Source organism: Symphalangus syndactylus, chromosome 14, assembly GCF_028878055.3.
Source record: "Symphalangus syndactylus isolate Jambi chromosome 14, NHGRI_mSymSyn1-v2.1_pri, whole genome shotgun sequence".
Taxonomy (NCBI): Eukaryota; Metazoa; Chordata; class Mammalia; order Primates; family Hylobatidae; genus Symphalangus; species Symphalangus syndactylus.
Genome location: NC_072436.2, coordinates 112,241,429 through 112,267,300, shown reverse-complemented (window position 1 = coordinate 112,267,300; position 25,872 = coordinate 112,241,429). Strand labels below are relative to the sequence as shown.

At 42.6% G+C, this 25,872-nt stretch overlaps 1 protein-coding gene across 20 annotated transcripts in view; it reads left to right on the top strand.

The window, feature by feature from the left end:
* The window catches only part of RBFOX1 (RNA binding fox-1 homolog 1), a 2,507,416-nt gene that overhangs the window by 1,439,078 nt on the left and 1,042,466 nt on the right, over positions 1 to 25,872 (top strand). For all 20 annotated transcript variants that reach the window (XM_055240471.1, XM_055240470.1, XM_055240511.1 and 17 more), the window contains one exon: positions 3,463 to 3,510. In XM_055240471.1, the coding sequence (XP_055096446.1) occupies positions 3,463 to 3,510 (48 nt within the window). The remainder of the gene's footprint in view (positions 1 to 3,462; positions 3,511 to 25,872) is intronic.

The window sequence follows — 25,872 nt, the reverse complement described above, 5'->3', positions numbered from 1 at the left end:
GCTAATTTTGTACATTTAGTAGAGATGGAGTTTCACCATGTTAGCCAGGCTGATCTCAAACTCCTGACCTCAGGTGATACGCCCGCCTCGGTCTTCCAAAGTGTTGGGATTGTAGGTGTGAGCCACCACGCCCGGCCTGGAGCCCCTAATGTTTGTAACCCCTTACATGACCCTGCACATCCATACCCTCCCTGCCTCCATGGAGAGCTTGGCCAGGCTACAGACCTTGCAACGGCCCCTGGCCTCCATCTTTCTCTCCCACGCTGTATCCCTTCTTTAAAGACGTCCCATTGATTTTGTCTGGCCTCTGACTACTTCTCTCCCCTTCCCCTGCCACACCCTCATCCATCCACCATCATCTCACACCTGGACTCCTGTGCTAGCCCCCAAACTGGCCTCCCATTTAAATTTGTAACCCCTGACTGCCTGTTCTGTTAAAATAGAAGTCAGATCATGCCTGTCCTGTCTTCAGAATGCCTGAGTGAAACCCACAAGTGCCAATGAGGATGTGGACAGATTGGAACCCTTGTGCACTGTTAGTAGGATGTAAAATGGTGCACCTGCTATGGAAAACAGTAGGGTGGTTCCTCAAAAAATGAAACATTGAATTACCATAGGGTTTGGCAGTCTCACTTCTGGGCATACGCACAAAAGAATTGAAAGCAGGGATTTGAATAGATATGTACACACCCATGTTCATAGCAGCATCACTCACAATAGCCAAAAGGTGGAAACAGCCCAAATGTCTATCCACAGATGGCGCTTATGAATGAAGAAACCAAATGTGGTCTCTCCATACAATGCAATGTTATTCATCCTTAATAAGAATGAAATTCTAACACATGCTACCACATGGATGAACCTTGAAGACATTATGCTAAGTGAAATAAGCCAGGCACAGAAGGACAAATGTTGTATGATTCCACTTATACAAGTGTTATGTCCTCAATTGTGTAACTCTAAAATTCATATACTGAAGTCGTAACTTCCAATGTGACTGTGTTTGGAGATTAGGCCTTTAGGGAGGTAATTCAGGTTAAATGACGTCATAAGGGTGGGGTCTTAATCCAGTAGGACTGGTGGCCTTAAAAGAAAGATGGCCAGGTGTGGTGGCTCACACCTGTAATCCCAGCACTTTGGGAGGGCGAGGTGGGCAGATCACTAGGTCAAGAGATCGAGAGCATCCTGGCCATCTACTAAAAATACAAAATTAGTTGGGTGTTGTGGTGCCTGCCTGTAGTCCTAGCTACTCAGGAGGCTGAGGCAGAAGAATCACTTAACCCTGGGAAGTGGAGGTTGCAGTGAGCCAAGATCTTGCCGCTGCCCTCCAGTCTGGCGACAGAGCTAGACTCCATCTTAGGAAAAAAAAAAAAATGTCATGGGTCTGTCTCCCTCTCTCTCTCTGAGAAAGTACAGAGCGGCAGCTATGGGAGGCACCGTGAGAAGGAGGCATCTACAAGCCAGGAAGAGGGGCCTCACCACGAATCCTGACAGAACCTTGACCTTGAACTTCCACCCCTAGAACTCTAAGAAAATAAATTTCAGTCATTGAAGGCAGCTAGTCTGTAATGATTTTTATGGTATTCCTAGCTGAGTTATACAATGAGAGGAGTCTAGAGTAGCAAAATCCACAGAGACAGAAAGCAGAAGGTGGTTTTCAGGGGCTCTGGGAGGGGAAGTGAAGAGTTATTGTTTAACGCGTACAGGTGGAAAAATGAAAAAATTCTGGAGATGGAGGGGTGGTGGTGGTTGCACAACAGTTTGAATGGGTAATGCCTCAGAACTGTGCACCTACAATGGTAAAATTGTTAATGATATGTGTATTTTATCACAATAAGATAATACAACTCTGGGTGGTTTCTCACTGCTCTCAAAAGTAAACATCTTTCTGTGATCTCATTCTCCTTTATTTTCGTCTCTTACTTCCCTCTGGCCACAGTGGCCTCCTTCCTCTTTCTTGGCTCTTTCCAATGCATTTCCCCCTTGGGGCTTTGAACTTGCTCTTCCTTTGCCTGGGATGTTCTTCCCCAGTGGGCTACTTGGCTCATCCCCCTAACTTCCTTCAAGCCTTTGCTCAATTGCCACTTTTTCAAACAAATCAACATTATATTCCCGTACCCTCAGCATTTCCCACCCCCTTCTCCTTGGTTTATTTTTCTTCGTAGTACATATTATTTCTGGAATACCATTAAGTGATATACATTGTTTAATGCTTGTCTTGTCAAGAAGAATGTAAGCATCACCAGGGCGGGCTTGCCATGTGTCTTTTACATTGTTTAGTCCTCCATGCCTAGTGCAAGGTCTAGCAGCCAATAGTTCCTAAAGAAATATCTTCCATTTGAATAAATTAATGCCACAATTGCTTGTGGGAGTGTGTCTGTCATTTTGTCTAATTAGTGAGTTCCCTGAGGGTAGGAATTATGTTTGTGAAACAAACATAATTTTGGAACCAAGACAACAAGAGCAAAATGCAGAAAAAAATAGGTGTGCAATAAATATGAATGAGTGGATGATGAGTGGAATGGTAGATTGATGGGTGGAAGGATGGATGAATGGATGGATGGAGGGATGAATGGAGGATAGATGAAGGAAGGAAGGATGGATAGATAGATGAGTAGATAGAGGATGGATAGATGGATGGATGGGTGGGTAGATAGGTGGGTGGATGGATGGATAGGTGGGTAGATGGATGGATGAGTAGATGGATGAATGGGAGAAGGATGCAGGATAGATGGATGATTGGATGGATAGGGATAGCTGGGTGGATGGCTGGATGGATGAATGGATAAAAAGATGAATTAGGGTAGATGGGAGGGTGAGTAGATGATTGATGGATAAAGGATGGATGAAGGATGGATGGATGGATAGAGGAGGGATGGGTGGGTCGATGAATGGATAGATGGGTGGATGGATAGGGGAAGGATGCAGGATGAATGGATGATTATATGAATGGGCATGGCTGGTTGGGTGGATGGATGGATGGATAGAGGACCCATGGATGAATGGATAGGAGATGCATGGATGGATGGTTGGATGGTTGGAAGGATAAAAAATAGATGGTGATAATTTGTGTTGAAGTGAGACATATCTGACTATCCTAAATTTTGAATGGGAGAGATATTAAAGGCAGTCTCTGCTGATGTGAACAATTGTATGCAGGGCAGATTATTTTATGAGCCATCAGTTCCTCTTTGCTATGGCCTCTGATCCGTAGCCTTTGCCTACATTCCACATCTGCATGTAATAAAACTTACTTATGACATCCATATGTCTCTAATGCAAACACCACAGCATATATCTCTAAAAAGCACTATAAAGAGCAGTGACTCGAGAAAGAACTATTAGGAGAATGAGCTCTTTATTATTTTAAAGGGCATTTCAACAACACCACTGAATGTTCTCTTACCATAAGTCTGACTCCTGTTCTTTCTCTCACTTTCCTTTCTTTTCTTCTCTTCTCAGGATATCAAAGCAGACTGCAATACCTGCGTGGAAATAGAAGACAGAAAGGTGAGTCAATATTTTTACTTTTTAGGGTTTCAAACAAAACAACTCTGTGAATTGAACCCAGGTGTTTAAGTCATGACCGTCTCAATGATGGTTTATAGGTGATTCATGGTCTATTACATATTTAAAGACAATCAGACTTAAAAATACTTGTCATTTTACACCTTTACAGTCTGTGTTACTTCTGATGGCTTCATGAGGAGTGCATATTGTAATTTTTACAAAAAATGTGGTGCTCGTTTCTGTTTCAGTCATACCCTTCTTTTCAGGAAAATACATTATCTGTTAACTCTTGTCACATTGAAGTTGAATATTGATGTTGATGTTCATTAGGTATATCATATGTATAATTATTAATTATATTATTACATATATTGTAGAATATATAATATTAGACTTCCCAGGGTGTGTCCCTATATATCTGACTCATACACTTGAAAAAGAGCTCACGGCCCGGTGTGGTGGCTCATGCCTGTAATCCCAACACTGTGGGGGGCCGAAGTGGGTGGATCATCTGAGGTCAGGAGTTGGAGACCAGCCTGGCCAACATGAGGAAACCCCGTATCTACTAAAAATAGAAAAATTAGCCGGGCGTGGTGGCACGCACCTGTAATCCCAGCTACTTGGGAGGCTGAGGCAGGAGAATCGCTTGATCCTTGGAGGTGGAGATTGCAGTGAGCCAAAATTGCACCAGCGCACTCCAGCCTGGGTGATAGAATGAGCCTCTGTTTCAAAAAAAAAAAAAAAAAAAAAAAAAAAAAGAGCTCGCCCTCAATTTCCATCACAACACATTCATATGAGCAACAGCGTCCTATGTGAGATTAAGGGGAAGGGGGTAATGTCATTTTCACATATTTAGAGTCCCCTCACCCATTTATCTTCTTTGCTACACTTAGTGTGAATCCCCTCAGGGAAAGCAACTGTTAGACAATTGTTCGTTAATATTTTCATAGTCTCTTTTTATTGACAAGAGTTCACAGACATTTCTGCAGCAAAGCATATCCAAGGAGATCAAGTTTTACCCTGTGTACGCCTTGGATCCAAAGAGGTCAAAGAAGCGAGTTGAGGGTACATACCTCCTGGCTACTTTTGACATCGTTCCACAAGTTTGAAAGATGTTTCTCTTTTCAAGTGTACCATTATTGTCAAATGGGGTATTATTTGAAGCACAGGTTTTCAGCTCTGATTGTATGAGGACTTGGGCATGTCTGCTGATTAATAAGGTGGTGGAGGACTTCTCAAAACAAGAATTTGTTTTAAAATAAAAAGCAGTTGCCACACATTATTTTAGGGAGTGTTAATCTCCTCACATTGGGAAGAATAATGATATAGTAGGTTCAATTCAATTTGCGTGATCTCAGCTTGCAGTTGTGTGTTGCCCTAGTTTGCAGGCAAACGAATTTCAATTCATGTTTGCATTCACCACGTGTTTGCATGCTGGTATATGCATGTGTGCATTTAGTGAGTTGGACAGATGGAATTGCTGCTTAGGTGAAGCGTGTGTCCAAAGTCTTTCACCAATGTTCTGCCCAGCCCAATCATTCCGCTCATGTCACAGTGTTTAGAAAGCATGTTCCCCAACCTGCTTCCAAAGGTCATTTGCATTTCCCTTGGAGTTTTATGGAATTCATCAGCTTGTTTCGTCCAGTATCTTTTTTAAAAATTTAATTGCCAATAGCACTTGAAAGATAACATAGGAACTGATGCCGTTAGAACAACCTGAGCTCCATCATGCACAAGGTAAATAAGCAGCCAGGCTAAGCTCTGGGCAAGGAGAGCCACCCAAGCTCCGCTCCATGTATGTGACCTGCCTTTGGTTAAGACATCATGATGATGGCAACTGCCCAGGTCTCTGGCTACTCTGTGATGCATCTTGGTGGGAAAAATCATTAATGGTCATACTGTGCATATATGATTTCAGCTCTTCTTAAGAAAGGGGAAAATACACACAGACACACACACACACACACTTCTAGTTTTTTCATAAATTGTTGGATTGAGTCAAAAATGTCAAATGAATCCTTGTTTCTGATGAGTTTTCCCATTATTTTCTAAACTTGACCTCATATGACTGATAGATAAATTTCCAGTTTGTTGCAGTTAATTGCTGATGCATCTTAGTGAGAAGAAAAAATAATGCACAGTTAAAATTCTCAATGTCTTACTCTCTAAGGACTTTGTTTTAAAAAGTCTTTTAAACAAGGTAACTCTTCTCCTCTCCTCCCCTATTTTCCTCCTTCCCTTTTTCTCTTCTCCTTGTCTTCCCTCTTTCTCCTTTTCCTCCCTCCTTCCTTCCTTCCTTCTTTTTCCTTCCTTCAAATTCCCAGTAATACACTGAATCTTAGGCTATAGTTTCTCTTTCTAACCATTGTTAAGAAGAGGCTGGGAGTGAGGTTTTAGGAGGATGCTTTATATATTGGAGACATTTCCGTTAATTGACAAGTCAAGAAGCAAACTCTAATGATCCCAAAGGGGCAGCGTGCCACTCACCCCAGCAGAAGAGGTCCATCCCCCTCCTGCTCTGCTTGGTGATATGGCGTGAGGCCACGCAGGGAGCTGGTGTCTGCGGCAGCCAGCGTGATCGCCATCAGGTTCTGCAGTGCACTCTGGTGCCACTGCCACACTGATGTGTAGTTTAGGAAATTTCACCACTGGAGTGATGACAGTTTTTCACGCACGTGTGTGTGTGCATGTCCCTCTCCATTGAATCCAAATGCTTCTGGCAAAATCAATAATTTGATACAGTGGAATTGAAGTGACAAGAGATGGCAGAGGTGCCAAAATAATAAGTAAACCTGTCTCTGAAGCGGCAGCCCCTTGGCCTTTGTGGGTTTTTACAACTGTTGAGAGCTCTGAAAGAGAACTGGTGGTGCTTTCTTTAAAGCTCTTTTTTTTTTTTTTAATTTTATTTTTTTTTAGTTAAGGGAGCTTCACAGAACCCCTGTAGGATGTTATAGCTTCCCAAGAATCACTTTATTTTTTATTTTTTCTTTCACCTCCCCTGGCTTTCTGTCTACTTTGATTCCAGACATTCCATATATATGGATATATTTGTGTACCTCGATCTATAGCTATGTATATTGTTGAATACCTTCTTGATAGAATAATTTTAGAGAAGACAAAATCTTAGGTTTTCCATGGAGTCCTACGGAGCCTTTCCAAGTTGTGCCTCATTCCCATTCTCTTCCATTCAGTGGGATCGTTTATCTTGAGATGAGTGATTTTCCCACTGAATCTTAGACCAGATATCATGATAGAGGATAAACGGTGAATTTCAATAGTGGAAGAGCGAGCCTTCATTTTTTTTTTTTTTTTGGAAACAGAGTCTCCCTCTGTCTCAAAGCTGGAGTGCAATAGTGTTATCATAATCTCAGCTCACTGCACCCTCCACCTCCCGGGTTCAAGCGATTCTCCTGTCTCAGCCTCCCGAGTATCTGGGACTATAGGCACCCACCACCATGCCTGGTTCATTTTGTATTCTTAGTAGAGATGGGGTTTTACCATGTTGGCCAGGATGGTCTCAAACTCCTGACTTCAAGTGATCCACCCGCTTCGGCCTTCCAAAGTGCTGGGATGACAGGCGTGAGCCGCTGCACCCAGCCGAGAGCCCTCATCTTGATGAAGAGCAATAAAATCGTTCTTCTTAGTTTACACACAGGCTGGTGGGCTCGATCTGAGACTCTTCATAGAATAAAGGAATTTTTATCCTCTCCTGTTTTTCTATTTTTCTTTATCCCAGAAGCCTATTTTCTCTCAGGCTGACAGGAAACTAATTGTCATTTGGAAAACCTTGCCTGGCTGTTTATGGGGAAATTCATAATGTGTATTGGAGTGTGGTTTTATGTTTTTCTTTTGTTTCCAAGCCCGCCAATTAGCAGAGCCCCTGTGAATGTACCTCTGCTTGGATGGGTTCCTGGCCATTGCTTAAACTCTCTCAGAGGCTGTCCTAGGGAGATCCTAAGGGATGGTGGAGTTTTTCACCCTTTAATAGGATGCAGGAGCACAGGTTTTTTGTGTTTTTTTTTTTTTTTCCTCCTGCAGGTGAACGTTGTGGAGCTAATGCAGATTTAGCAAAGGTGACGGGAGGTAACCCGTCACTTGGAGCGGCTATATGGCCTCACAAAACCCGATGCGTTTGACATTTACAGTACCCGTGTTTCTGCTGGGGCACTGAAGCATTTAAATTCATTTTTATTTGTGGTGTAAAATCCATCTGAATTTCAATACTATTATGAAGACTGAGATTCAGGTGATGAGAGGAGAGGCTGATGGATCAGTCAGGGGGAGAATCTGTCAGGAGGAGACGAGAGCCCATTTGTCAGAGGCTATAAACACAGGGCTTCCTCTTCTCACTTAACGCCTGGCCTGGTGCAGCTAAACAGTTTCAGATATGCTATAAAATTGCATGAAAGGAGTTTGAGTGGTTTTCCAAGTTATGGCGGCTTTCAGATTGGGTCCAGTTGAAGCTGCGATTGGGAGATAGAAGCTTTCATGCTGTGATTAACACTGAGAGTTCTGAACTCTTCTTTTTACAGTTCTTCCTCCAGATCAGGTATCTTAAGTACCGCCGAATACTTAAAACAGCTGTGGGATGGAAGTACCATCGTTTTACAGGTAAAATAAAGGAAGCTCAGGCATCTTAAGTGACTTGCCTGAGATCACTCAAGCATGACGCCAGGATTTAAGCTCAGAGATTCTTACTCCAGAGTCTGTCCTCTTAGATTCAGTGCTACCCTGTCTTGCACACACACACACACACACACACAAAACCAAGAATTACATTTGTAGTGTATGAGAATTATATTTCCCAGTTGATGGATTTGTGCCTGGACTGGTATCTTCATTCATTGCCAAGTAAATGATACGGTTTTCAACATGCGGTAGGCTTTCAGCTCCCACATTGCAGCTCTAGCTGGCTCACAGTGGAGATTCTTCACAGTGTTTACAAGCCTGCCCCTCCGGGAAGTAGTTGGCACCCAACAGTGGCGTGGTCAGATGTCTTCTGGCTTTGAGGATGAGGGACAGCAGTGCTGGAACTGGAGTGCTGACCTCATTTTCCAAAGATCTGATTCAGTTCCTAACTTTGGCAATTTCAGCAGAGTAGATAACAAGGATTAGAAATTATTGCTTAAAGACTATTAGGGAGGCCGGGCACTGTGGCCCATGCCTGTAATCCGAGCACTTTGGGAGGCTGAGGAGGGTGGATCACAAGGTCAGGAGTTCGAGACCAGCGTGGCCAACATAGTGAAACATCATCTCTACTACAAATACAAAAATTTCCTGGGTATGGTGGCACGCGCCTGTAGTCCCAGCTACTTGGGAGGCTGAGGTGGAGAATTGCTTGAACCTGTGAGGCAGAGGTTGCAGTGAGCTGAGATTGTGCCATTGCACTTCAGCCTGGGCAATAAGAGTGAGACTTCATCTAAAAACAACAACAACAACAACAAAAAGCAAGAAATTGTTGCTTAAAGAGTGTTAGGGAAAATAGCTAATGCATGCTGGGCTTAATACCTTGGTGATGGATTGATAGGTGCAGCCAACCACTATGACACACGATTATTTATATAACAAACCTGCACATCCTGCACATGTACCCCAGAACTAAAAATAAACATAAAAAAGTAATTCTTGCATAGGTAATGGTGGTAATGGTTAGTAGCCCACACACATTAAGTCACTTGCCCAAGATTATTCAGGATGTATCATGAGGCCACTATTTGAGCTCAGAGATTCTTACTCCAGAGTCTGTACATAGACTTTGGACCTTGAAATGTCTGGGTTTCAATCCCAGCCCTCCCAAATAGCAGCTCTGTGACCTTGAGAAGCCTTCTTACCCTGTATATATCTCCATCTGCTTATCTATAAATTGGGAGTGATACAATCTGCTTGAAATATTGGCTTGAGGAATTCATAAGATAATACTGCAAATCATTTTATATAATACCTGGCACAAAATAAGAACTGGATTAACCGTAGCTGCTGTTATTTTTATTTTTGCTGGTATCCACACCTACAGGCCTACCATGTCATTTATAAATACATTTATTTTATCAAATGAGGCCCTGGAAAGTCTTAGGGGATCTCAGGGGAGTAGGCAACCAGTGGGACCTAGGAGGCCTTGGAAATATTTCACAGAGGAAGGGGATCCTTCGTGTAGGTCAGGAAATACACATGCACCTGCCTGCCAAGTCCACGTAGGAAATAATTAATGAAGAGGGGAGAGGAGTGATTGTCTTTAACATGAAGTCCTATGTACTGCAGCAACCCGGAGGGTGATGCCTTCATATCTTGGGAGCTGTTATTCAGCTAAATGTGGCCATGTGCAATATAGATTCAATATTGCTGTTTTCTAAGCCAATCTGGATTTTCCTGTAATACCACTGATTTTTAACACCCTACCTGCAAGGCAAATGAAGCACATATGCAGAAAAGTTTCAAGAGACTTACGAGACTTCAGTGTTGCAAGCTAACTCTCAGTGGGTTAGAAAGAGCTCCTATGTGCATAATTCCAGGCTTTGTTAGTCTAGGAAAGGCCCTCGTGGTAGAGGGAACAGTATGGCGAGGACAAGACGGTGTAGACAACATGGTATGTTTATGGTGAATGCAAGTCCAGTGTGTGTGTCTGAGATTGGCTAAAGGAAGAGACTGCAGCAGTGAGTAGGTAGCAGGTTATGGAGGGAATAGTTTATCAGGCCAATGCATTAGGGTTCTGTGTCAATCCTCTGTCCCCACAGAAGGCAAATCTTTACTGGATGGGGCCAGAGTTACGGAGCACCAAGAAGGTACTTAAACTAGTATGAAGAACCCAGCCAAAGTGAAAGTCATCAGGGGAATAAGAACTGGGAATGGTACCCAGAGAAAGACCAAGAGACTGGCCCTGGGTGAGTGCAGGAAGCTGAACACTTTCATTTGAGCAAGATGAAGTCAGCCAGGACCCTGAGAAATCACAGGGCTGGGTTGCCCCTTTTTTTGTGATGTGTGACAGAATGAACATGGGAATGCAACTGTCTCTTTGAGATGGTGATTTAGCAGTGGGATGCCTGGATTATTTGGTAGTTCAACTTCCAATTTTTTGAAGGACCTCTATATTGTTGTGCATAGTGGCTATAAGGATATGTAAGAATGCCCATTTTAACAGCATGGGAGTCCTACAATGGAATATTATTTAGCCGTTAAAATGAAGGGAAATCCTGCCATTTGCAACACGATAGATGAACCTAGAGGACGTTAGGTGAAGTGAAGTAAGCCACGCACAGAAAGGCAAATACTACATGATCTCACTTTTACCTGGAATCTAAGAAAGTGAAACTCACAGAAGCAGAGAGTAGGATGGTGGTTGCCAGGGACTGGGGGGTGAAAAAAAGGGAGGTTCTTGGTCAAAGGATACAAACCTTCATCTATAAGATGACTAAGTTATAGAGAACTAATGTACAGCATAGTGATTAGAGTATAATTAATGTATATTACACTTGAAATGTAAGAGAGTAGATCTCAAGTGTTCTTACACACACACACACACACACGAGTATGTGAGATGATGGATATGTCAATTAGCTTGGTAGTAGTAATCATTACATAATGTACACATATATCAAAAGGTCACATTGTATCTGTTAAATATATGCAATTTTTGTTTTTCGGTTTTATCTCAATGCAGTTAGGGAGAAAAATAGAGATGTGGGATAGAAGAGGAACACATTTTCCTGCAGGCCAGTATTGTACAAGTGTTGAAACACTTAGATTATATTTCAGGTAGCAAATGAGGTATCTTCAGGCAGTTCATGGATATGGTATCAAATCACATAGTAGGGAAGTTATTTCCTTGTCAACTATTTCTCAGACCTTGAGACTACATCAAAGATGTAATTTGGTGGTTGATTAAAAAAAAAAAATGGAAAAAAACCTAAAAGACTCAAACATTTGATCATCTACCTTTTTAACCAAGAGACCCAGAGCCTTTGACAGGCAATTCTGGTATCTGGCTATAACTGAATAACAGTGTTTTACTTTTGCATTAGAGTTACTTTCTACATATGACAAAAAAATACTGCTCTTTCTGTTTACCTCAACGAGCTATTTCGTTTCTTTGAAACAAGAACTTCAATAGACTCGTAACAGATTTATTAAGAACAAAAACAATTTAAAGAAAAGCACATGAATGTATAAAAATTGTGAGTATGGATTGCACATGACTGAAGTGTACGAAACACTGTTTTCTACTGGTGGGTTTGCATTCAGGGGAGAGTTTCTCGTTTGCATTTTGTAAGTTTCAAACTCTCGTTGTGTGCAGCAGGGAACCAGAAGTAGGGAGGGTTGGACACAGGAGTCCAGGGTGGAAGGCAGACCGGAGGATGGGTTTGAACTAGAGCCATGCAGCAGATGGGGAGGAGGAAGGTTTGCATTTTCTAAGGACTGGACAAGTCCCATCCACATGACTTACTGACAGTGGATGGGCGTCATGAATGGCTCCACCCAGGAACTTGTCACAGATGGCTCAGCTTAAGTATTTGTGTATAGTTTGCTGCCATGAAGAAAGGAGTGGATCAACACTGACAATGGATTAATCTCCTGGTTTAGGGCTTATATGCCAGTGAGGTTGCATATGAGCTTGACATAGCCAGCAGGATTGATTTCTATTAGTGCCACTCTCTTGCCCCTGGGAATAGGAGTGGACTAGATCTCTGCACTTCTGATAGCAGAACAAAGACAGAGGGGAAGGTTCACTCCTTCCTGAAAGGGCCTCTTTCTAGAATGAGGAGTATTCATGAAGGAGTTCCCCTTCAAAGACCAAAGCGAGATACTTAACGCAGATAAGGGCAGAGGCTGCCGTGAGCGCCAATCTGGATGAGACTCACAAAGTCCCCTGGGGATTGGATTTCTTTTCTGCTTCCAATGTCCTTTGTTTAAGGCTGGTTATGCATATGCATTAAAATGGAAGAAGCTCCAAAATTCCTGGAATCTTTGGAATTGAAAATTAGAGCATCCGCAAGGAAGGGTATTTGAGTTTGAGTCTGAAGGTAGATGGGGTGGAGAGCATCCTGGGCCAGGTGCAGAAGAGGGAGTCTAGAGGTTGAGCATGGCATGACTAAGGAACTGAATAAAGGTCAGTCTAGCTGGGGCTCAGGCAGCAGTGGGAAAAGTGGCTAGAGATGAGGCTCAACGCAGGCAAAGGCTAATCCACCTGAAACCTTATTAGCAGGAAGAGTATTTTGTCCTTTAATATAGAATGAAATTTGTGTCACATGGACTGTGATATCACCGTGAGAAACGGTCAGGTGTGTAAAGACAGTTTCTTCATCTTATGGAGTCTACTTCCTCATAGATTATGTTTATGCGTGACCTTTGAGACTTCTGTCAGTTCCTTCCTGGTCCAGCCATCTCTAGCCAAGGAAGGGGACAGAGAGATCTGACACCAGCAAAGCCATTCGCTGTGTCGCTTGGCTTTTCTGTTCATTCTGCATTTTACATCTTATGCAAATTCCCTGAAACTGTCAATCATCTTCAGATTAGTAACCCTCATTCCTGTTGGGCATGGCTCTCATTCCAAACTAATGCATAGCCACTAGCCAGCCTGTTGTTTAGGGCAACACCTCACTCCTGGTCCTACCATCTCTGGTCAAAGAAAGGTGCATGGTCATCTAGCATCAGCAAATCATCTTGTATCTACAGATCTGCCTCAGCTCCTTTGCTCAGTAAGAACTTGTGGATGGGGTCTTGGTGGGATGTGGTGCACAAATAGATCTCATTGTGTCCTTGTTCTTTGCTGAGAAGCAGGGCTGTGTGAGAGAAAGCTGTGCATGTAGCTCACCACCAGTGAGATTCAACATCATTTTTACTGAGCCTGGGGACCAGGCAATAGCAGAGATGATGAATCCAGTGTATGAAATTGCGTGTTCAGAACCCACAGATAGGCGAGGATGGAAGTCAATTCTGGAGATATTCAGTTGGTGGAGATGGGTTGCTGCCAAGAAATCCTCAGCAGTTTTGTTCACTCCTCCTAATTTATTTCAAAAGACAAGGTACTACAGTTTTGCAGTCAAATGGATCTGGAGTTGAATCCTGGTTCTGCCCCTTTACCAGCTGGCAAACCTTGCAAAAGTCACATTCCTGTCTGTCCACAGCTGCATTGTCTATAAAATAGGGACAGACATTGTTTGTAAATCATGCATCCCATGCACTGTTCTTGTGTGCTGCATTAGTCGGGGCATTTTCAATGGTCATAGAAAATGAAGTCGGACTAGCTTAAGGAGAAAAATAAATGACAGTTATGAGTAAAGTGGGGCTATCTTCAACATAGCTGGATGCTGGTGCTTTAATTTCACCAGATGCTAAGGATGGCAACCACCAGCTGTATTAACTCCACCTGTGGAGAAAAGGCACTTCTTTTTCAGTGGCTTAGTAGAATTCCTGGATGTGGCTTAACGGGTTTCACTTAGCTATAAAGGGCGGTGTCCCTCTTGTTTGTCTTCCCTCAGCGCCCCCAGAAGTGGGATGGGGTTCAGCTAAATGACTTAAATGGACTAAAAAAGAGGGAGGGGGCTGGGCGCGGTGGCTCACGCCTGTAATCCCAGCACTTTGGGAGGCCCAGGTGGGTGGATTACCTGAGGTCAAGAGTTGGAGACCAGCCAGGCCAATGTGGTGAAACTCCATGTCTACTAAAAATAAAAAATAAAAAAAAATTAGCCAGGCGTAGTGACGGCACCTGTAATCGCAGCTACTTGTGAGGCTGAGGTAGGAGAATCACTTAAACCTGGGAGGCAGGGATTGCGGTGAGCTGAGATTGTGCCATCACATTCCAGTCTGGGCAACAAGAGTGAAACTCCATCTCAAAAAAAAAAAAAAAAAAAGAAGAATAAGAAGAAGGAGGGATTTTCCCCTAAAGAAACCTGGACTGATATTTTTTTTCTAGAAAGGAAAATGAATAATCATAATAATAGCAACTACCTTGCATTGAGGATTTACTAAATGCCATAGACCATTTTTTAGTACTTTATGCATATTCTATTATTGAATCCTTAAAAAGATCCTTAAAAAGACAGATACAGTATTTATGCCCATGTTACAGATGAGAAAAATGAGGGAAGGGGGTGATATGGTTTGACCGCGTCCCCACCCAAATCTCATCTTGAATTGGAGCTCCCATAATTCCCACATGTTTTGAGAGGGAGCTGGTGGGAGGTAATTGAATCATGGGGACGGTTTCCCCCACACTGTTCTCATGGTAGTGAGTAAGTCTCCCCAGATCTGATGGTTTTATAAGAGGAAACCCCTTTCACTCGTTTTTCATTTTCTCTTGTCTCCCACCATATAAAATGTGCCTTTTGCATTCCATCATGATTATGAGACCTCCCCAGCCACATGGAACTGTGAGTCTATTAAACCTTTCTTTCTTTATAAATTATCCAGTCTCAGGTATGTCTTTATCAGCAGCGTGAAAACAGACTAATACAGGTGGAGTTCAAGAATGTGACTGAGGCCGGGCACAGTGGCTCATGCCTATAATCTCGGCACTTTGGGAGGCTGAGGCAGGCAGATCACCTGAAGTCAGGAGTTTGAAACCAGCCTGTCCAACATGATGAAACCTCGTCTCTACCACAGATACAAAATGTATCCAGGTGTGGTGGTGGACACCTGTGATCCCAGCCCCTTAACTCAGGAGGTTGAGTTAGGAGAATCACTTGAACCTGGAAGGCAGAGGTTACAGTGAGTCGAGTTCACGCCACTTCACTCCAGCCTGGGTGACAACAGAGTAAGACTCTGTTTCCAAAAAAAAAAAAAAAAAAAAAGTAACTGAGGTCACCCAGGTGGGATTCAAACCCAGGAAGTCTTTGTTTGACTCTTAACCTCTAGGCTGTACTGCCTCTTCCAAGCATCTTCACATGAACAAGAAAACATGTCCCTTCTATGCTTCACATGCGTAGGGCCTGATGCACAGGTAAACAGTGACTTATGAGAATTATTGCAACAAAGCCCTCAACATAACAGAAATAACCTGGGCCACTGCTAAATGTCATCCTATGATGTATCTCTGCGTTTAATTTCCTCCCAATTACTCAGCCTAAGGTATTGTCTCGGGGTCCTAAATGAGTCTGCTCCACAGAACCATCAAAATGCTCATGGTTCTAAGCAGTGCCTCGTGTGCCAGCACAGCTGACAGTTATTTTTGCAGGCAACCGCTTCTGACTCTAGGATGGGTCTCTGCACCTGCCTTTTATATTTTATTCACAGGTTAACTCTTTTACTAAATGTTGAAAATTGAGATGTTAGTAGTACTTTCCTCTTTCATTTATTTTTGGAAAATTTGAGGGTGGTGGTGAGTTGGGGGAGAGGGAGGCATGTAAAAAGCCGCAGAGCTTCTAAAATGAATGTGGTGTTGAGTTAAATTAGCCTCTGATGGGCTGGAAACCTAAATGACAGATGATGTGAAGCTGCTGGGCACCCTCAGCAGTGCCATGGACACAGTGGTAACCCAGAGAGTGCAATGAAAAGCACTGAGGTAGATCGGGCTATTGGTCTCATACACCTTCAATCGCCCTTGAAGCTGGCTTTGGGAAGCTCGTCTAAAGAATCCCAGGCGTAACCGTGTGGCTAAGAGCTTCAGCTTAGGATTCTAAAAGGCCTGGCTTTGAACCCCAGCTTTGTGGCTTCCTGGTTATTTAACCTCTCAGATGCTCAAGTTCTCATATAAAAGGGAGAGGAGGAGAGAATATTTTCCGAGGTCACTGTGGGACTTAATGAGCTCTTACACTGAGGGTACTTACCATCTTGGCTAGGCACAGGATACACCTTGAATAAGTGCAAGCTGCCTGGGCATGGTGGCTCATGCCTGGAATCCCAGCACTTTTTGGACGCAAGCGGGAGGATTACCTGAGCTCAGGAGTTTGAGATGAGCCTGGGCAAACTAGAGAGACCCCATTTCTGCAAAACTGAAGAAAAAAAAATAGCCACATAGTTAGGCATGACGATGCTTGCCGGTAGTCCCAGCTACTCAGAAGGCTTAAGGAGAAGGATCTCTGAAAGCCCAGGAGCTCAAGGCTACAGTGAGCTATAGTCGCACCACCGCACTCCAACCTGGGCGACAGAGCAGGACCCTATCTCTAAAAAACTAAAAAAAAAAAAAAAAAAAGTACAAGCCGCCTGATTATTACACTTAAATCTGCTTTCCTCCTACTCTTTTTTAAATCTTTGATTCTGTTTCTTAGACTCCTAGTGAGATCAGAGAATATACATCTAGGACCAGTTAAGATAATAGCAAAGTAAATTACAAAGCTTAAAGTGGATACGAAACCCTCAATTACCTGTCTAGAGTTTTGTGTATTCTGTAGCTACTTCTCAATCTGAGTGAAAGATCATAGAGTTGAGAAGCATAAGTAAAGGTGCAGACCAGGGCTTGGAAACAGATTGAATCTGTGGTGTCAACTCAGATTGATTGTGGCTGCACAGAACATCTTGTTGACGAGGAGTCTGAGATTGTGGCATGTGGGTTCTCCCAGAAAGAGTGCATGATTGATTAGTGATGCCTGCCAAGGGTGGCGGAGTGAGAGCCACGGGTACCTGCCCGGTATAGTTTAGTTGTTTCTGGCACAGAATCTGGCAACTGAGGAATGATACAAAGCCACATGTTGTGTGTTTCAGCCCAAAGATGCTTCTATTCTTTGGGGCATGCCTGTTTTCCTTATGTTATGGATTTGCAGCTTAACAAGGCACTGGTATTTTCATGGATAGTGCATGGCTTAAAGATAATTTAACAAATAAGAGCTTTATATCAGGCATGGGTAGTCACACTTTCCTAGGTACTTGAGAAGCCTTCTCTGTTGATTACATTATGGTAACAATTCACATGATGTCATCCTCATATAACTAGGATTATGTTTTGATGCCTTAATTTTAAAAGTGTGATTTGTCTATGATGATATTTGTCATCTCTTTGCAATTTTGTATTAATTGGGGCTGAATTGCTTACATTTTAATGCCATTAATTATAGCTATTATTTTCATGTGCCACTTATTTTTACTTAAAAGAAGCAAGTCTATTCTTTTGTGTCATTTTTAGCAAACTTCTTTCTTTAAAGTCTGAATTAAAATGCATTTAGGAAATGCTTAATCAAGCACAGAGCTATTTTTCTAAGATTGTTGTGTCATCTCTTCTAAAAAGATGGCAATGGCTTTTTTGTGATGAGTGGATTGAACGTTAATTAATTTTTCTTTCTCTTCAGTTGGTAGGTTTTATTATCCCACTTCTTGATGTGTGATTGGGTGACTTAACACTTTAGATAGAAAGCATGCCCTGTCCAAATGTGATTTATGTTTTCCCAGCACTTTTGCACAGTTCAGCTGAAATTTTCTTCATGTTGGTCAAGGTCAGAAAACCCCGGGATTATGCCATCCATCTCAGCAACTAGGTTGCTGGAAAAATTTGTGATGGAACGTGATGCAATCACAACAGAATTCAAGGGTGGAGTGGGAAGCCATGCCCGTGTGTGTGCGTGTGTCTACCACGTGAACACACTCACCCAATTCACTTCTTATATTCAGCTTCTTTTTATCAAGTTACAAGGCTTTTTGGGCAATTCTGGGTTAGGATTTATTTTTGCATAAAGTCATAAAAACTGTGTGATGTTTTTACTGTGGCCATTTTAAACTAACAGCTATCAGAATTTGCAGATCAACCAGAGGTTTTTCATATTTTCTTTGTTTTTCCAGAGTGATTGAAGTATGATTGACAAGTAAAAATTATATGTTTAAGATATACGACTTGATGTTTGGCATTCATATACATCATGAAAAAGTCATTAGAATCAAGTGAATTAACTTATCCATCACCTCATATATTGCTATTTTTTCTTTTGTTTCTTTTCTTTTGTGTGTGTGTGAGTGTGGTGAGAACACTTAAGATGTACCCTCTTAGCAAATTTTATATTTCCTTTTCAACTGAAAGGTTTTCTGGGTGCTTTGGAGGACAGACCCTTCAGAATAGAAAAGGTCCCAAGCTTAAGGAGTTCTAGCTTTTGGTTAAGGGAGCACAGTGGAAAAGCAAATGCTTACCATGAGTCAGGCAGGCAGATCCGATGGAGCCAGGGAGGTGGACGGCACTTCTCAGCTGAAGTAACTGAACCATGGTATATGGAGAATCAAATCAAAGGAGTAATTGACAACTTCCAGTCCACCTGTGCATCCCCTCAAACTAGCACCCTAACTTACAGTAGGCAAAATCTATGTCTGTCTGTCTATCTATCTCCATATATTGAGACAGGGTCTTGCTCTAGTGCCCACGCTGGAGTGCAGAGGTATGATCATGGCTCACTGCAGCCTCAGCCTCCTGGGCACAAGTAGTTGTATAGTACCAAGTAGGCATGTTGTACTTACTCAGTGTGATCCTCCTATATCAGCTTCCCGAGTACCTGGAACCACAGGAGTGCACCGTTACGCCTGGCTATGTTTTTTTTTTTTTTTTTTTTTTTTTTTTTTTTACGTTTTGTAGAGATGGGGTTTTCCCTATGTTGCCCAGGCTGGCCTTCAAGTCCTGAGCTCAAGCAGTCCTTCCATCTTGGCCTCCCAAACTGCTAGGATTACAGGGGTGAGCCACTGCTCCCAGCCAAACATAGGTGTTTTTAATTTGATCTATTCTGATTGAGTTTTCATGTTGATTGAATTCATCAATTCACAAGTTGACAAATGTTCATTTTGCCCATGACTGCAATGTTTTCATAAAGAAATCATGAAATTATAAGAGTTAAGGATATAACAGAAAACATACCCCCAAAGAAAGCATAAGTAGACTTAAACACACAGTAAATACCTTTCCTTGATAGTGATATGAAAATGCAAATTAAAACCATATCGTATACCAATCTCTACCTACTAAAATTAGGCAGGTTAACATGAAATAAGAATACTACCTTTTCCCATATTGGTGATATTGCTATAAGAGTGGTTTCCTTATTTATTGGGCATGTTGCAATTTGGTAGAAATCATTTAAAAACCAGAGTACTCATCTCTATGAACAAGCAAACAGATAATTATTTCTTTTGACCCAATCTTATTATTTCTTATTATTCCCAGTCAAATAGAAACAAAAGGACACCTGGAATGAGCCACCATTGTTATTTTACCTGCAATGTCAAAATATTGGCAACAACCTAAATGCTCAATCTTAAGGTAATGCATTATTATGCTGAGCACAGAACATGATAGAGTATTATGCAGCCATTAAAAATACTCTTGTGTCAGAGGTCCATGGAATAGTAATTGATAGAATGTTTAATAAAAACACATCTTGTAAGATAGCATGTGCTTCTGATTCTGACCATGCCTAAAATTTGCATGGAAAAGGGAAATTTTCATGTTCATATTCAAACATCATTTTATTAATTTGATATTTGAACATTAGAAAGTAAGACATAATAGAAGAACAGGGAAGTCTGTTGGGATGCATCTAGAAAGGAATTTAGGACTCAGTTTGGGCAAGTTACTTAGCCTTTCTTCATCTCAGATTCCTCTTCTGAACCCAATTTGTAGTTTTTTTATCCCTCACCTTCTCCCCACCCTTTCCCCCTGAGTCCCCAAAGTCCATTGTATCGTTCTTACGCGTTTGCATCCTCATAGCTTAGCTCCCACTTAGGGGTGAGGACATACGATGTTTGGTTTTTCATTTCTAAGTTACTTCAATTAGAATAACAGCTTCCAGTCCCATCCAGGTTGCTGCGAATGCCATTAATGCATTCGTTTTTATGACGGAGTAGTATTCCATCGAATCAGCATATCCCAGTAATTATAAGAGTTCATGAAATTGTTGTGCGCCATTTAACATTCAGACTGCCTTTTCACGTTCCAAGTTGCCTTTAAAAACTGTTGTGACTACTAAGTAGATGGGATGATAACGTGAAATGTCAATATCAAACAGTTGGTTTTCAATTGCTTGGTCGTATGTTAACTTATGTACTGTACCAAATGTTTCTGACATTATTTGGAATTGGTAAACCTATCCAATAGTTGTTAATCACATTCAATTTCAAAGACTATAGGTCCATCTCACCTAGTTATACTGGTATCGGAGGCTAAGGTAACATTAGCTAGAAATAGATATTTATCTTTTATTTAGTTTCTATTTATGAGCTTTTGGAAATATAAAGGTCATTGAAATATAATCGTTTCTTATAATCCACCACCATGATGCTTAGAGTCTTTTGGAGAAATATACATCCAATATAAAATAACCATATAAATAGAATTGTTCATACATGGAGAAGATAAGGTATAGGCTATTGTGGTGGGGAAGGGTGGCAGGGAGGGAGGAGAGTGAGAGAGAAGAGGGAGAAAGAGAGGGAGAGAGAAAGAAAAGGAACGACAGACAGAAGGAAGGAAAAAGAAAGAGAAAAGAAAGGAAGGAAAGAAGCAAAGAAAAAAGAAAAAGGAGGGAGGGAGGAAGAAAGGAAGGAAGGTGGGAGAAAAAGGAAAAGAAAGAACAGAAAAAAGAAAAGGAAAGAGAGAAAGAAGAAATTCTGTTTATGTGACAGAATTTTACACAAGCATATAAGACTACTGACTTCAGGTTCACATGGATCCAGGTCCTGAAATGATTCCATAGGAAATGTCCACCTAGCATGATTCCGCTTCTGGTTGTCTGCTTTCCTTGGGTTTGGCTTACCTTGTGAAGCAGTGAGGCAGACGTCAGCAGTGTCAGTCATACCTCCCACCAGTTCAACAACTCTGGTAGAAAAGTCGTTTCTCTTCCCAAGCAATCCTAACTTAAGCCCATTTCTTAGGTGGACCTGTCTCTGATGTTATGGGTCACATGCCCCCTTTCCCACCCAGCAGGTCCACTGACCCCCTAGACCCCAGGCAAGGCCTTTTGCGATGTTGATCAACCTGGCCTGAATTGTACCCCAGTCCCTGCAGTGCTGATATGAAGCCAGTGCAATGCTAACAATGTGGAACCACAACAGGGGAAAGACGGCTCCCTGAAGAAAAACCATAGTGCTTCTTAGCAGAGTTGGAATAGAGATTGGTCAAGTAAATGCAACACTTGCTTACAGCAGACAGAGGTACAATTTCCAGGTGATCAGTGATGTCTACAGTGCCCAGGCTCATCATTTTGTGGTCTCTATGCTCCTTCCAGACTAGTCTGCATCCCATCTGTGTCTTCTCTATCCACTCGCTGATCCTCAAAGGTCACTCATATCCCTTTACAAAGTTGCAAGTACCAGTCATTCAAAAATGTATTGAGGCCAGGCGTGGTGGCTCACGCCTGTAATCCCAGCACTTTGGGAGGCCCAGGCAGGTGGATCGCCTGAGGTCAGGAGTTTGAGACCAGCCTGGTCAACATGGCAAAACCCCGTCTCTACTAAAAATACAAAAATTAGTCGAGCGTGGTGGTGCATGCCTGTAATCCCAACTACTGGGGAAGCTGAGGTAGGAGAATCACCTGAACCCAGGAGGGGGAGATTGCAGTGAGCCGAGGTTGTAGTGAGCCTACATTGCGCCACTGCACTCAAGCTTGGGAGACAGAACAAGACTCCATGTAAATATATATCTATATATATATATAGATATATATTGAACACAAAGTAATGAAACATGGGGTTGACTTGCCGGGCTGGAGGACCAGCTTCATGATGGGTTCTTTGACCCATGCACCTGGCACAGAGAAGAGGATATGGACAAAGGCAAGGACTGAAATGTATCATCTGTCAGGGAGATAAGCTGCATATTCCTATTCACAAAAAGGCAAGTGTACAGTTCTGGACAGACAATAATAGCCAAGACAGTGCTAGAGAGAAAAGTAGTTAGAGATATTAAGAGGAGAAGCAAACACTTGTTGGAGGAAGTGCCATATTGGCAGGCCCCTGAAAGAGTGGCCAGGTGAAATGGATCTGCACAGCTGGAGAACAAAGGAATGAGACTCTAGGAAGGGAGAAATAGTGAGGGAGGAATTATTTCCTTTAGAGACACATTAAGAGAATCCTATTTTAGGATTACCCTAGGAAGCAACTGGGAGATTCAGCACTCTCTTGGTTCTGATAGAAACGCCATTCAAATTGGCTTAAGCCAAGACTGATATTAACTCCTTGTCGTGGGTTGAATAGAGGCCTCCAGAAAAGATATGTTGAAGTCCTAACTTCTCACACCCCCATACCTATGACTGTAATTTTATCTGGAGATAGGTTCTTTGCAGATGTTATCAAGTTAAAATGAGGTCATCCTGGATTGGAGCAGTCCTAAATCCAATGACTGGGTTTTTTATTTATTTTTTTTCTTTTCTTTTGTTGAGTTAGAGTCTCACTCTGTCACCCAGGCTGGAGTGCAATGGTTGATCTCAGCTCAACTCAACCTTCACCTCCTGGGTTAAATTGATTCTCCTGCCTCAGTCTCCTCAGTAGCTGGGATTATAGGCACCTGTCATCATGCCCGGCTAATTTTTGTATTTTTAGTAGAGACGGGGTTTCACCATGTTGATCAGGCTGGTCTCGAACTCCCGACCTCAAGTGATCCACCCACCTCAACCTCCCAAAGTGTTGGAATTACAGGCGTGAGCCACTGTGCCCAGCCCGAATGGGCTCTTATAAGAAGACGGAGACCTGGAGATGTAGAAATGTAGACTCATAGGGAAGACACCATGTGTTGATGGAGGCAGAGACTGGAGAGATGCACACGCAAGCCAAGGAGCATGAGGGGTGCTGGCCACCACCAGAAGCTACAAGGAAGGAGTCTTTCCTAGAGCCCCCAGAGAGAACAAGACCCTACTAGGACCTTGGTTTCAGACTTCTAGCTTCCAGAACTGGGAGAGAATAAATTTCTGTTGTGTTTTTTGTTTGGTTGTTTTTTTTGTTGTTGTTGTTTTTTGTTGTTGTTGTTTGAGACAGAGTCTCACTGTGTCACCACGGCTGGAGTGCAGTGGCACAATCTTGGCTCAGTGCAACCTCTCTCTCCCCGGTTCAAGCCATTCTCCTGCCTCAGCCTCCTCATTAGCTGGGACTACAGGTATATGCTACAACACCCACTAATTTTTGTATTTTTTTGTAGAGACAGGGTTTCACTATGTTGGACAGCATGGTCTCGATCTCTTGACCTCGTGATCCACCCACCTCAGCCTCCCAAAGTGCTGGGTTTACAGGCATGAGCCACTGCGCCCGGCCCATTTCTGTTGTTTTAAGTAATCCAGGTTGTGGTGATTTGTTGCAGCATCTCTAGGAAACTAACATATTTCCATGTCTGAAAATCGAGGGATATATGGCTTTAGGTATGCCTAAATGTAGGTACTCCTGCAAATGTCATCAGAAGTGTATCAGTCCCCATTTCTCATTTTTTTTTTCTTGGAGTTGACTGCAATTCAGGTGGGCTCTTCCCAAGCAGTGCAAAATGGCCCAGAAGATTATTTTAAGACTTCCATTTGGCAAATTTAGTGAGAAAGCCCTGGGCTTGGTCAGGCTTGCATCCTGTGTTCATTGCTGAACCAGGCCCTGCCACGGTAGGCATGGTCTGTTAGTCTGTTTTCACACTGCTGATAAAGAGGTACCTGAGACTGGGTAATTTATAAAGAAAAAGAGGTTTAATGGACTCACAGTTCCATGTGCCTGGGGAGGCCTCACAATCATGGCAGAAGGAAAGCATGTCTTACATGGTGGCAGGCAAGAGAGAATGAGAAAACAAGCAAAAGGGCTTTCCCCTTATGAAACCATCAGATCTGGTGAGGCTTACTCACTACCACAAGAACAGTATGGGAAACTCACCCCTATGATTCAATTATCTCCCACCGGGCCCCTCCCACAACACATGGGAATAATGGGGGCTACAATTCACGATGAGATTTGGGTGGGGAACCAGTCAAACCATATTACATGGGATGTGCTGTTTGTCCAGGCCTGAGACCCTTGTGAATCTCTGGAACTTTGGACTAGTGTCAGCTTTACATGGACACCAAGGGAAATGGGAGAGGAGAGGTTCTCAAAAGGAAAAGAGGTCCTCAAAAGGTCTTTTAAAAGGAAAACTGAAGGGAAGTCAACATACGGGTTTGGGGTTGGGGTTGTTATTATCAGAAGTAGGTAGAAGGATGCTGCCTAGAGAACACACACACACACACACACACACACACACTTCCCTACGTCAACTAGGATCAGATAGGTAGGCTGGAGAATAGTAGAGGTGAGTGTTGTAGTTACGGGGAGTTCGGAGGAAGGCCTTCCATGATCAGAAAGGTGTGTGGAGAAAGTGGATAGGGAATAGAGTACTATCCTGCCTTCCAGTCAGTTCTGGGGGAGTCATGATCTCTTTTGTTTTTACCACGACAGCACCTGCCCCAGTTGGGTCCTAGCCCAAGGTCAACTCTCAATAGTAAATAAAGGTGCCAGGAGGCCAGTACAGCAACCAAGAGAGGAGGCAGAAAGGTCCTGAATGGGGAGGTCCTTGGGAATGAAAATCTTGACTTGATCATTACACATTCTATGCATATAATCCACAAACATTTACCCCTATCAGTATGTAAACTATTTCATATTGAAAGGTCCAGGTCGGAGAAAAGGGGACCTGGAGCCTTTACAGATGTTATTCTCAACTTACTTTCTTTTGTTTTCTTTTTTTTTTTGAGACGAAGTCTCACTCTTGTCCCCCAGGCTGGAGTGCCATGGCATGATCAAGGCTCACTGCAACCTTTGCCTCCCAGGTTCAAGCAGTTCTCCTGCCTCAGCTTCCAGAGTAGCTGGGATTACAGGCACCCGCCACCACGCCCAGCTAATTTTTGTATTTTTAGTAGAGATGGGGTTTCACCATGTTGGCCAGGCTGGTTTTGAACCCCTGACCTCAGGTGATCTGCCCACCTCGGCCTCCCAAAATGCTGGGATTACAGGCATGAGCCACCATGCCCCGCCGTTAACTCAACTTTCTATGCACAGATCCAGAAGACCAAAAGACTTCAAAAAGAATAAAAGCACTTTTTAGTACTAAATGCTTTCTACCTGCAAAACTAACTGCTTTACAAGCATGATTCATTTAACCTGCTTATTTAAAAAAAGTAGATAGATACTTTTTTTCAGATGATGAAATAGAATTCCAAAATATTCAATGAATGTACCAAGTTCACATCATGAGTAAGTGGCAGGGCTACAACCAGAATACAGCTTTTCCCCACTCTAGAGACCACAGATATTTTATGCTCCTGCCAGAAGCCACAGAATTAAGGGTGGTCAATGCATCTGACATTCCTTAAGGCCCTGTTGTAACACTCAACTGGTATATCTTATAGATACAAACACATATCAAGGTGTAAATATACATGGTATATTTCTATGGAGACTGGAAGCCTATTTTATTAGTCTGAGATCCATGAACTTATTGCCCCTTAAAGGCTACCTACATCAAAAGATCCTAAA